The 13,692-nt window shown below is 39.4% G+C and overlaps 1 protein-coding gene and 2 long non-coding RNA genes across 8 annotated transcripts in view; 2 read left to right on the top strand and 1 right to left on the bottom strand.

Moving 5' to 3' along the window:
- The window catches only part of RAPGEF4 (Rap guanine nucleotide exchange factor 4), a 259,909-nt gene that overhangs the window by 1,407 nt on the left and 244,810 nt on the right, over positions 1-13,692 (bottom strand). For all 6 annotated transcript variants that reach the window (XM_039855513.1, XM_039855515.1, XM_039855514.1 and 3 more), the window contains 2 exons: positions 13,571-13,635; positions 2,716-2,770 (listed from right to left, as the gene is read on the bottom strand). In XM_039855513.1, the coding sequence (XP_039711447.1) occupies positions 2,716-2,770; positions 13,571-13,635 (120 nt within the window). The remainder of the gene's footprint in view (positions 1-2,715; positions 2,771-13,570; positions 13,636-13,692) is intronic.
- The window catches only part of LOC120596956 (uncharacterized), a 39,429-nt gene that overhangs the window by 19,571 nt on the left and 6,166 nt on the right, over positions 1-13,692 (top strand). The gene's annotated exons all lie outside the window — the stretch shown is intronic.
- LOC120596955 (uncharacterized) lies at positions 6,703-12,339 on the top strand. The gene is made up of 3 exons (XR_005651274.1): positions 6,703-7,714; positions 10,612-10,749; positions 11,592-12,339. It is a non-coding gene; the product is annotated as an uncharacterized LOC120596955 (long non-coding RNA).

Here is a 13,692-nt window from a genome sequence, read left to right as displayed (position 1 = left end):
TTGGATGGTCCATCTCCTCCATCCCGCCCTTTTCTTCTCTAGAATCACCTATTTTGATCATTTTCCTTTGCATCACATGTTGTAAAAAAAACAAAAAAAAAAATGTCAAAAAAAAAAATACATGAAAGCATTGCCTTACTGTGCTTGGCAATACATTAAAATTGTGTCCCTTGCCGTCTCACCTGTGTCTCAAATTCTGTTCTGTGGCCCCTCTGAATGAGGAATAAGGGCAAAAGACAGCTTTCATTAGCTCCTAACAAAAGCACTTAAAACCTGGGCTGAACTGAAGCAAGGCAATGAGATTAGTAAGTCTGACTCCCCTTGTTATTTGCATTCAATATACAGCATTACCGCATAGATTGTGTGTTCTTAGAGACGGTCAATGTTCAGGAAAAAACCCAACTCATGAAATGAAATCATGACTTTTGCTGGACTTTTGATTCTCTGATACTGCTTGTTCTGAAATCCCAGTTACTATTGTCTCCCCTAAGCATGTGAGCGATGGAGCTAGCTATCTGAATTGACTGATTTCCCTAAAACCAGGCTGAAAGAAGAATCAAATGCCTCCAGGCCTAATGCAGAGAATATTCATGAATAAGGAAGGCCAATTTGACAGTGATAAACTGGAAAGACAGGTCACTTCAGCAGTGACCACTCATCCTCTGCGTGCTGCTGCCCTGTGGAAATCGGCGCCCCAAGTTGCCAGATATTCCTATTTTTCTAGAGAAATGAGAAATCTGAATTTCTTTGCTGGGAATTCTCCCAATTTTAAAATGGTGACATTATATTAAAATAAATATAATGTCGTGATCCTTTGGCCCCCTCTGCCCTGGGGATCAACAGTGTAGGGGTCTTGTCTAGTAGGCACAGGGAACGGCCAAGCTAGAGTCTGGATTCTGGACCAGTGTACTTTCTGCCATAGCACACAGCCTTCTGCACTTCACATGCTCTTCTTAGATCCACACACCACTCCCAAAGACAATTAGAATGCCATCTGCCTAAGGGCTGAAGGGGAGTGTCGCAGGTCTGAACACAGAAAAGGAGAGAGAAAATACAAGGGCCCCTACTCGCTCTAAGAAGAAACTCATCAGTATAATTATCACATATAAATAATACCACAGTGTTTAATTTCCTTGCTTCTCACTGGCAGTGTACTCTACATGTACAATATACTGTAATTACATTGTAGATATCCCCACAATGTTTATGAATCTATTCCTATAGCTTTATCTATAGATTGTTGACTTCAAAGCTGAGCAGCTGTTGTTTACCAGCAGTTACTGTTAACTTCAACAAATGCAGTGGATTTTATATATATAATTCTCCCGCCACCAGCCCGCCCCCACCCCAAGCTCTAGGAGAAGATGAAGGCAAATGTGGATTTATTTCCGAAGAGGCTTATGGAACAAAACACATTCTATCGTGGTGCTTCTTTGGTTCTTGGACTTCACTGGGAACCTTCTCAAGGCTACAAACCCTCTCAGGCATGCAAAATTTTGCATTTAATTTCAGGAATTTCCTGGACTCCCTGAAGGATCATGGATTCTAGATTACAAACCCTTTTTTGCAGACTGGCACCGCTTACATATTCTCATATTCACTTGTATAACTGCTTTATGACCATGCTTTTATAGATATAGTAAATTACTAGATGAAGAGATATGAGACACTTTCATTCTGGCAGAATCCGCATAGGAATAGTTGATGATGTACAAAACTATTCTTACTTTGGAAGGACGAGTAGACACAATCATTTAAATCAATTTTTTAAAGGTCTATTTGTTCTCCAAGTCAAGATTATTTTTCCGGATTCTTTCCACTATACATTAAAAAAATAAATATTCAGCAATTCTGGCATCCAGTGTTAGCAAACCTTCATTTTGGGCCAGTATTGTGCTGAGTAGAGCAAAGATAGCTCTAATTAATAAAACAAGAACTTTTTAGTCTCTTAGCAATAGGTTTATTGAAAGGGATGGTACTGGTAGCCTCACAGTCATGTTTATGTGAAATTATCTTGTTAACTTAATGAGCCAAACTTTACAGGGGCCACCTTCTCATTCCCAGACCAGCTTGAGGGAACCAAACTCCCAACCCCCACTCAAGGTCCCAGCCAAGAGGAGATAGTAGCACTGGTTTGGCATGCTGATCTGGTGCTATGATGCATCTTAATTCTCAACATTTTATAATTGCTATTGCTTATTTGTAATAGTTTTATATTAAAGCATTATAGTATACTGGTTATTGTGCTGTATGTTCAGATGAAAGAAGAGCACCTTCAATTTGCCTGGGAATGCTACTAGTATAATATAAATTCCTGCAATGGGACCTTTTACAAATGTACTTTACACATTGATGCATTCTTACAACACCCCAGGAAACAACAAATATTATCTTTCCCAGTTTATAAATGACAGAACTGAGTCAGCAAGAGTTGATGTGAGTTTCTCAACATCGAGCAGTGAGTCATAAAAAGAGTTGATTTGAGGCAGGATTTGTTGGCAATCATGCCATATTTGTCTCTAGCCACACTGGAAAGAGCAAATTAATTCTAAGTTCATTCATAAAATAATATTCCAATGGTTATTTTAAGGATTTTCTAGTTGTTAAATTCAAGGCCCCTATCCCATGGATTTCTTGGTCCAAAGTATCTCTGACACAATCAAATATTGTCCAGACCACAATCCATATTGCAGCATGCAGTGGCATTTAACTTACTGAAAGGTTGGCTTCTGCAGTATCTCACTGTTCTGGCAGTATTTGCAATCATGCGCTAAAAGGAAGAAAGAAAAAAAGAAAGACTGAAATGCAAGTAAGCTTAGTGTATAATCCCCAAAGGAAAACAAACCATTATTTATCTCGGAAATACCTGGGACCGTGAAAAGCCTGTTCTGAGACATTGACTATCTGGAGGCAAATGGTTGATGTATAACCTGTTTACTTACTTGAAAGAGGCACCCATGCTCACACATACAAGGCGTTTTTCAGGTGAGGAATATTAGTGGTGTCATTTCACTCTAATTGTTTGCTTGTTCCTCAGGACATAAAAAGCAGTCTGTTGTTCCTGGGATCGTACCTTCCTCCTCGGGACTAGCTTTCACCTTCTGGAGGTTACTGTGAACTTCTAAGAGAAACTGTAACTATCCTAGATTTGGGGAAGGGTTAGCTTGTCAAGTTCCTCACAGTAAGTAAGACTCAGTAATGAGGTATTGGATTATAGTGACGGAACAGTCATAGTTAAAATGTTCTACCTATACATTTTTCTGTATACTATGTATTACTGACCTTTCTAATTTTCCAGAAAAAGTGTGTTTTAATGTTAATCTTAATTATTTGATTCCTTCCCTCCTTCCCCACTTCTCTTCTTTCTGATTACAACACAAACACATGCACATTAAAAAAAAAATCAGAACATACAGAAAATGTTAAGAGCGAAGTAAAAATCACTTAGAATATCACTTCACAGAGTAACGTCATTAATATATTTTGGTGTATTTCTTTCTAATACTTTAAAACCAAATATGGAACAGCATATTTTTCAAAAAAATTGAAGTCATACATATTTTTGTTTTGATTTGAATTTTTTCACGTGGCATTGTGACTATTTTAGATGCCATTTGCATTTTAAACATTTTTTAAATGAGTAGCTATTCAATCATATGGATGGATCATAATTTATTTAATCTTTGTTAATTCTGTCATTAAGAAATCTTCTAAATTTCTTTATAAAGGTTGGGTTGCCATAAAAACTTATTAGGAAATCTTTTGTACTGCGCTAAACTTAGTTAAAAGCAAAAGAAGAAAGGAGAAAAAACATGAAGGACAGAAACATGAGGAAAAACATCAGTGGGACCTACGCACCATTTCTTAGCCAGGATGTCCTTTTCTTGCTTGTGGGTTTTAACAGTAGCTGGGACCCCAGTGTCTGTGTATTGTCTCAGGACACCTTTGCTGCTCAGACTCAAAAGGGGGTCCTGCAAAGATGGCGGACCAATTCTAACACTAGTAGAAAACTGACAAGGCTCCAGCCCAGAAAAAGCCTATTTATATCTATATATGGCTATGTAAATCTGGTCCTTGCTTTCTTCTCTCGTGTACCGTTGGCTTGCCAGAGTATAGAAAATGACTTTGAGAAAGCTTATGTAGTATTGGAAAAAAAAAAGTCAACTTATTTGGCAGGACAAAAATTCCTAGAAGAGTCAAAGCTTTAGAAATCCATATATGTGAACATTCATAATACCTCATTGAATCCTCCAGCTTTGAGGACTGGCAAGCATTAAGTGACATGTGTCTGCATTGGATAATTTCTCATACACAAAGAGGCAATCGTAAAAGTTCAAACTTTACTTTCATAAAGGTTCCTAAAACCCAGCACGTCTGTTAATCAGCATGAGAAATATATTACAAATACCTCCAAGAAACTGTAACATACAATGTATAATTAGCCTCTGATATATGGAGCCCTGAAATAAACAGTAACTATGATAATTTTCCTGCTAATTTACTTTAAGTTGTTTTTTCACTTCTCTAAAAGCTTGCATCCGAAGGGCACAAGTATATTCCATGTAGAATTATTGTAATTCTTCAGATATTGAATGGAGTGTAATTACTGAAAACCCTGGGAAATGCCGCCAGTATGCCCCTCTGAAGAATAATAAAACAATTAGCAGGGGTCAGAAACCTCTTCCTATACCATTTTGTAGGGAGTAATTGTTCTGCTTTTTAGTTTTGAAAGCTAAAACATTTCATTCTGACTTTGGTTTTAGACTACTCTTTACAGCTATACTCTGAGGCTTCATAATTTTTAGCTCATTATGTAGTTTAAAATGTGAGAACAATTGTTTAAATCAGTAATTTCCAGCTCTGGAGTTCATTCTACCTTTCTAAATCTTTGATTAATTTTAACAATGGTTTTAATTTTGACGTATCCTTTTTAATTGTACTCAAAGATAACTTCAGTTTAACTTTGAAATCTAAATTTGGCTTTTTAATGAGGTCCATTCTTTTTCTTTGTGAGGTCTGCACCATATGTTATAATAAGTAAACTCCCAGAAACAGTGTGCCAACCCCACTAGCCTGGCTGCTCAGTGCGTAGTTATAGAATGAGTTCACAAAGCCAAAGAAGGGTTAACTCTACCCTCTTTTGCACCCACTGACACACACGGTATTTAATATGCTACTAACCACATCCACCACAAGGCACTTTCCCGAGTTACCGAAAGAGACTGCAGAAGTCCCCTTCTTCAACTGTCTCCAGGGTACACAACTTGCTGGCAAGAAGCAGCTTCCTATTGTTTAAACGCAACCAGCAACAAGGAACTCATTACCTCCAAGGACAGTTTCTTTCGTTCTTACACTTTTCTCACTATTAGAAATTTCTTTATCATTTTGAGTCATAGTCTTTCTTCCTTTGCTTTTCGCCCATCGATCATAGTTCTGAGCTCCGGAGCCACAACAAACATGTTTTTAGTTCCTTTTTACCAGATCAGCTCTTCAGATGCTTGATGATAGCTATCATGGACATCTCTCCACCCCCAAGTCTGTTCTGGTTAGCCTAAATATTGCCAATTTTGTCAACAATTTCTCATAAGACAGTTTGGGGTCTCTTCTGGACTGTCTCTAGTGTGGTACTCCCAGACTAAGTAAATCACAGCGTTCAGAAGAATTATTATTTTCCTTCCTTGATCGAGACGATGCTACACATCTAAGTCCACAGTTTTTAAAAAGTCACATTACTGACATCTGTTGAACTAATAGTGAATTAAACCTCTCTTCCTACTTCACTGAGCTGCTAACTGTTGGACTCAGCTTCCTTCTCTGTAGATGTATATAGTTTATTTCTTGAGCCAAAATAGAGGATTTTGCATTTATCTCCACTAAAAGCCATCTAGTTAGAGTCTTTCTATTCTTCTGCAGACTTACACACCCCACATTAAGCATTAGTATTCTCAGTTAAGGTTGGCAGAAAAAAGGGCTGAAGAGACATAGCCTTTATTATCCAACTGCCACATCAGAGATGAAGCCAAAAATTACACCCTAGGCTTCATGGTCCTGCCGGAGCAGGTTGGCCTGCCTGGAACAGGCCAGGCAACCTTCCTGTAATGCCAGTGGGAAAATACCTGGTTACTCCAAAGCAGAACTCCCATTTTTTTTTTAACCGCCCCAGCAAACCTAAGGTTTATGACACACTCCCATTAGCAACTGGCTTATTAGAATAGCAATTTGTAATTCAGGGGCAAAGTGCTTTAGAAGGTGCTCTGAATCAGTAGGCAGACAGCAAGGACCGCCCTCTCCACACCTGAACTGATTCTGATATACCACCACCCCTGTAGAGAACCACCACCTTAAGGTCTGCTCATCAGACGGTCCTCAAGGAGTCTAACCCAGAAAACGGTCCTCAGTCAGAAGGCCAGGGCTACCCTTGGGGCGGGGGGTAGTAGGAGTGCCTACATTTCAAATTTCACACAGCCACCATTTTTCTTGGGACTAATTCTAAGAATAGATCTTCCAAGCTTATTTGAAAAAAATAGTATGTTCATACAGTTCCTCACCTACTGAGCTGAGAAATGAGTCCAACTGAAGTCTTATGAATTTCCCTCAGGACATGAACTCACAGAGGGACGCTCAAGGAGGAAAAATGAAGTAGCAAGCAAAAGACTCTCTAACTATCGTGCATTTATTTATTTATTTCTTTATCTAGCTGAAAACAAAATGACTCAGAAGCAGATGTCCTTCCTGGGGCCTGAGTTGCAGAGTGACCAGTACAAAGATGCTGTCCAGAAGAAGGAGTGACCAGCTGTCTGTACTCTAACCTGGCACAAGCAGGAGAACCTGAGACTACAGTCCCAAATACAAATTTCCCTCAGGCTCTGATGCAAGTAATTCCCCTTTAAATGTCAGAGGGGCCTCTTCTCAGACTGGGCCCTAGGGGCCTGGGCCTTCCCAGTTATCTTTCTGAGGCACCTTCCCCTCAGGAGTGATCTGGCCAAATTACACCTTCACTCCAATCCAGACGCGTTGATAACCGATCAGGCCTTTGCTGGCCAGCTCTGTACTGACTCTTGTCCCCCATCCAAACTCTCCCTTAGCTCTTCCATCACTGCAGAGGAGCAGCAGATCTTATGTCTCTTTTTCAAGTTCAGACTGGCAGGCCTTCCAGGCAATGCTGCCGTGCACGCTTACGCTCTCTCAACCTCCCACTGGCAGGCAGCTGACAGGAGAGCCTCCCTCTTCTTAGGCTGTGCTGCTTCTTTCCTCAGGCCTCTTCTAAATACCTGCCCTCAACAGTTTGGCCTTTCCTTCTGTTGCCCTTGAGATCTTTGCCATCCTTGTTCTTAATGTTTGCCAGATTCCCATTCATTTCTAATTTCTGCCCCTACTGATTTGACTCTGCCCCCATCTGTACACCTATCAAATCTCAGTTGATTATTCCTGGCTTAGCATGTGAAAAACCACATTTACACCATCTGATTATTTCACTCAACCTCCACATATCTGAGAAAAAGAATTTTTTTCCCCCACAAGATTTAGAAATATATATAGTCTCTCATCTACAAAGGCTGTGCCCATGGTAGCCACCAAGTGGAATTAAGTGCATGGTAAGGACCAGAGATAAAAGATAAAAAGGCCCAGGAACTGAGCCAGCCTTCGCTATATGCCACATTGAGGAAGAAACCTGCACCCTGTCCCCGGGCTACGGATCTTTAATATCCAAGAGGTGTGTGACATACAGACACACACACGTAACATGCATGATGGTATGTCATACACATAATGACCATGGGACATGGCAGTTCACGTGCCTGTCCAGGCATATGAGGAGTACTGTGTATGTGTGTACTCAGGGATGGACACTGAAAGGCAGTCACCGTTGGGGGAGACAGAATAACACCCAGTTAGTAACAGATGCTATGGAAATCATCGTGCACAAAGCATCGGTAATGAAAAAATGCTTGGGACATTCAGCTTAACCAAATTTTCTAATAAAATAGAAAACACTTTTGGATTAAATCTTTGTTACATAAAATCCTCTAAAAAAGGCTTTAGTGCACTGACCTATCTCACTAAGGCCAACACTAGAATATGAGTGGGTTATTCTTTTATTCAACAAATATTTCTTGCATACTTATAGTGTGCCAGACAACTTTTTGGGTGCTGGAGAAATATCAGTGAACAAAACTGATAAGCTACCAGGTCTAGGACATTTACATTCTAGTGGGAAAGGCACACAATTAAGAGGTGAGTAAAGAAGATCATCTCAGATTATGAAACTAGCTATCAAGGCAAGGTTACCTGTCTGAGAGTGCTGGGTGTGGAAAGTTAAAGTATGTTTAAAGGGTGGTCAGGGAAGACCACTCAGAGGAGGGGACACATGAGCAGAGACCTGAATGCTGAGAAGGAGCCAGACAGGCAAAGACTAGGGGAAGACAATTCCAGGCAAAGATAACAGCTAGTGCAAAGGCCCTGTGGTGGGAAGGAAGAGAAAGAAGGTTGGTTTTGCTAACTCGGACCGAATACAGAGAAGATGAAGTATGTGATGAGGCTGGATAGGTGCTCAGGGTAACAAGTCTGGATTTGATTATATTATGTTGTTGTATTTAACATGGTTTTATTTTCCTAATTATGAAGTTACCTCTCGTTGCTTTTTGACATCCTTCTTTATTATTGTGAACTAGTTTTTATATCTTTCGTTGGTTTTTAATATTTCATGTCTTTATGTTTTATCTTCGCAACCACATAAAATCTACTGAAGGCCAAGGACTATTTTTGTGATTTCTTTATACTTCCTGGCAAAATTCTTTACTGGGGGAGTATTATATTGCTTTGAAACATTCCATTTGGAAAATCTTCATTTGGTCCAGTTTGTGAATTCTTTATGAAGAAGTAAATTTTCAAAGTCCTCTTTCAAAGATTTCTATTATGTTGGAAAGTTCTGAGAATTAGGTGGATTTCAACATTTAGATTTTTACTTGAAGATTCTTTTTTCCACAGCTTTGTGTAAGTCCAGTGTTCTGTTCATGAACTTGTAACAATATTATTGGTGACAGAAAACATATTATTGCTAATTATGTAATGATATGATTAGTGATACTGAAGGGGAACAGAGTTTGCCACCTCAAAACATGATTTCTCAGGATATTGATTGTTTTAAGCTCATTATTTTTATGCCCGGAGGCTCAGGAATAACCTTTGACCTTCCCTCTAACTGCCTAAAAGAATTTAACTGGAAAGCCTGTTCCAAGAAGGAGCTATGCCATAGATGACTACAGTTAACCCCTGAACAACATGGAAGTTAGGGGTACCAACCCCCATGCAGCTGAAAAGCTGCATACGACTTTTGATGCCCCCAAAACTTACTACAGTTGGCCCTCGGTATCCATAGGGGATTGGTTCCAGAGCCCCCCAGATCCCGAAATCCATGGATGCTCAAATCCTTTATATGAAATAGTGTAGAACAATGCCCTCTGCATCTTTGGATTCCCAACTGCGGATCAAAAATACTGTTTCAACCTGTGGTTAGTTGAATCTGCTGATTGAAACTCGAACATACAGAGGGTTGACTGTATGTTTTTTAAAAAAATTCCGCATACAAATGGCCTCACACAGTTTAAACCCGTGTTATTCAAATGTTAGCTGTATAGTTTACTCTGAACCAGGTGTGACAGGGAGGAACTTAGCAAGGTCTGTTTGATCCAAGCCCTCTCAGTGTCTCACTGTCTCTAGATGTCCCAGCAAACATTTGTTTACTAAACATTAACTCTTTTCATCCCTCTGTGAATTGCTTTACTTCTCTTTGAAGTCTCTTTGAAGTACCTTCCTCTCCTTAGTCCAGAATGACATATATACCTCATTTTGCTTTACTGTCTTTGGAATTCTTCATGGTTATGTGAATTCCCCTTACGTACATATTAAATTTGATTTTCTCCTGTTAATCTGCCTTATGTCGTTTTAATTATTCCACCAGCCGTAGGGATTAAGAAGGGAAGGGCCATTTCCCCTTCCTCCACGCTATAAAAATAAAAGGATTCAAAACATTTTTCTTCCTTAATGAATTAGCTTCTATTAATGTTTCCAGAAGTAGTTTGCCCCATGCTTCTCATTCCAAATAAAACGACTACCTTAAAATAATATTCGTAAATAAATATACCTTAATATGGGTATGTCTGAAATAGAAGCAACCTCCTAATACAGTAGTAACTGTGGCTATCAGCATGCTTTATACAGCCTGGGATAGTGGCAGCCGGCCAGCATATTATCCTCTAATCCATTGCTAGTCTACCTCCTAAATGTTATAAATATTCATGTATGCCATAGAAAGCTACAAAGGGCTTTATTCAAACATTTTTTGAATACTCCTTTATGTTCCCCCCAAATGAAAGAATGTCTGCCTTTTTTTTTTTTTGCATAAGGATCAGAGTGTGAATTCTCTTTTGTTCATACTCATAAATCCTGAAAACCAATATGCAACAAATTCTCTAATCCTCATTTCATACCTCAAGGTTCAAAATAAAAATACTTAGGGTTGGCACGGTAGTTTGCTGTGACTGTGCAATGCTGCCACCAAGAAAAGGCATCTGTGTTCCTGGCTACCCTGGTGACTTTTGCCCCTGGCAGGAGCTCCCTCTGGGGATACAGCCTACCAAACCTACAAAGGCTGCCAGCTCTGTTCATCACCTTGGCTTCGCTGATTGACTGGGACACGGCATGGACATCAGCTGGAAAAGGGAGACGTGTCATTCCCCAAGGCACACGGTAATAACAGCAGGCACTAGTGGGAGTTATCTGTGATAGTGGTGGCAGGAGGGCAGGGTGGGCTAGCTGATGAGGAGAAGGGGTTGGAAAGTTGACAAGTGCTAGGTTGTCAGGTTTAAAAAACATAATCAAATCTTTTTAGCTTCCAGTAACATCGAACTCATGGAAGGGCAATTGAAAAATTAAACTTTCTCATGGTATGATTTAACAAATGACATAAAATTTATAGTTGTTGGAGCAGAGAACTAACAGTACTTTTCAGTATCCTTTCTCCCCTACTTTTTCATAGTAATAGAAACCCCTAATTTTTAGTGGGGCACATGAATACCCAAAAGAAAGGCTATATCTGCTAAGTTCCCTTTCACGTGACTAAATTTCTTGCCAATAAAGTATGAGCCAAGTAGTAAGTGCAACTTCAGGTCACATCCACACGGGTAAGAAGCATGTCTCTGCCTTTCCCTTTCCCTTCCCTCTGGCTGGAATGGAGTCCTGTGGTCCGCCATCTTGGACCACATGGATGGTGAAATGACAAGAGAAAAGCCTGGAACCTAGATCACTGCCTGGAGCAGAGTCACCATACTCATTTGGACAAGTGAGACAGAAATACATTTATCTTGCTTAAGCCATCATTAATTTAGGTTTCTCTTATTGTGGCTGGCCTGCTCTCTTAGCCATTTAGTAGCTTTTAAGCAAAAGTGGACTCTCTGAGAGAAGGTTGTGGAGGACCTCTCTCCTCACTGATAAGCACACAAGAATCCACTGCTGTGGGCATGAAGTTCAGAAATGGGGAAGAGGAACTGACTTAATATTCACCAAGTACAATCTCGACTTTTCCTTTGCAGGTTATGGTTGCGACACCAAGATCTAAAAACCCAGATGAAACAACTTTCATCCTCTTTGATGGATATTTTTGCTGCTCATTTGTTCTGTTTAATTAACTCTACTAATCAAAAGTTCTAAAGCTCAGTCAATGCTTTAGGAAACCCTGACTTCTTTGCCTCTGTGCGTCTGTGTATTTTATTGTCAAGTGATTGGCTTAGCCAATCGGTCTGCATAAGTGATCCGGAAGGTTGGTTACTTATTTGCTAAAAATCTCTCTTCTGGAAAACAAGTTTTCTTTTGAGAAATCAAGGAAATATGTTTAATTCTTTATACTAATAAGTGAGTGAAGAATGTTTTTTACTTTACCAAAGAATTATAAAACTGACACAGTAATAGAGATGCTCATACCCTGCTGTTGATGTTGGGATGGGGAGTGGAGGGGAAGACAGCTGAAAAAATATTTGCCCTCTAGTATACTACGTCTTTGAGGAGTTTAGACTCTTGAGCTGTTTCTTAAGAAGCTTAAGATATGGGGACTTAGTACCCAGCAACTGTTTCACTTCTTTATCAGGCTGGGCTTTGCAATAAATTCATTCCCAAAGCTGAATGGTGTAAGCCTTACAGGATTATTGCAGGATGTTTCAAAATCTCCTGAAATCATACAAACTAGCTGGATTTCAAGATACAAATAAAATAAATTTTCTAATAAGACTTCTATTTTTTTTTTAATATTTAGAAATTGGTTGTACTTTCTTATAAGTTTATTGGGGTAATTTTGGTTAATACAATTATATAACTTTTAGGTATACATTATAATTTGACATCTGTATATTCGATTGTGTGATTACCACCCAGAGTCCAGTTTCCTTCAACTACCATATATCTGATCCCCTTTACCCACTTCGCCTTCCCCCAAGCCCCCTATATTTGGCCCCTTTTCCCCTGTCTACGTCACCCCTCCTCACCCACCCCCTATCCTCTGGTAACCACTAATCCATTGCTTACAGGAATACTTACATATTCTGGACCCACCAACAATCTCCAGAGATAGATGGAGCAGACAGGCTCCCCATTTTATGTTGGCGAAACTGACTCATAAAGAAGTTAGGGGACAGCTACAAAATGATGAAGCTGAGAATTGAACCTCATGTCTACTGAACTCCAAGTCCTGAGCTTCTCTTGCAAATGCCACACTCACCACTGCAAACCATAGCCCAGGGTTTGATGCTCACCCACAGAGATAACACTGTAACACCTCATCCATCCACCGTTACAGTCAAATGATTTAGAAGACAATGGAGAATTCCATTAACATGCACTATGTAACTAAAGAAAGGTTTTGGCATGATCTGCTTTATTGCTTCACCAAAGATTAGAAATTAAACAGCAAAGTAACTGATGCCAGATAAAACAGCTTTTTTTGGGAGGGGGAGGGGAACAACTGGAAAATATTGAATAGGTGCCAGTTCCACATCTGCTATTTAAAAAAAATTGTTTTGGGCTATGAAGATTTTCAAGTTCCCTCTCTGAACTTGGGTGAACTTTATTGGAATAAACAATACACATTTAGATTAATACTCCATAGTAAAATTCAGCTTATAGAGTCGCTTTTTATCTACATGCACTAACGTCAGGCTCAGCAGACAAACATTTCAAAGGCATCCTAGGGCAGCCTAGCTCCACAAACCTTACAACAAAACAACAACATGGATGTCACTCTGGAGCATTTGTGCACTTTAGCAACAGGCAACCAAGGACGAAGCGCACAGTATAAAAGCTAGCTGCTGCTGTGAGCCGCGGCACAAATACCATTCAGTCTCACAAAAGAGAACTGACAGACTAAAATAGGTAGCCAATTTGAACCAAATATTTCAAAACTCCTTTATGTGTAACTACCTTTTTAACATGGCAGCATATATGGAAATTATTTCCTTTATTAGTACAAATGCAAATTTTACTTTAAAAAACATTGTGGTTAAGGTTATAATACTGTACGTACCATTTTTTCAAAGTTTACTAGATTGTCAATGAACGTCTTGTTCCCCTCATGAGTAAATGTCATATCTACAAAGAAATAAAAGTCACATTCTAATCACTAACAGAAATATGTCATACTAAGAA

The sequence above is a fragment of the Pteropus medius genome, unplaced genomic scaffold (genome assembly GCF_902729225.1).
Source record: "Pteropus medius unplaced genomic scaffold, Ma_sr-lr_union100, whole genome shotgun sequence".
In the NCBI taxonomy this organism is placed as follows: domain Eukaryota; kingdom Metazoa; phylum Chordata; class Mammalia; order Chiroptera; family Pteropodidae; genus Pteropus; species Pteropus medius.
The sequence above is the reverse complement of the archived record's forward strand: the minus strand, read 5'-3'. Positions and strand labels throughout refer to the sequence as shown.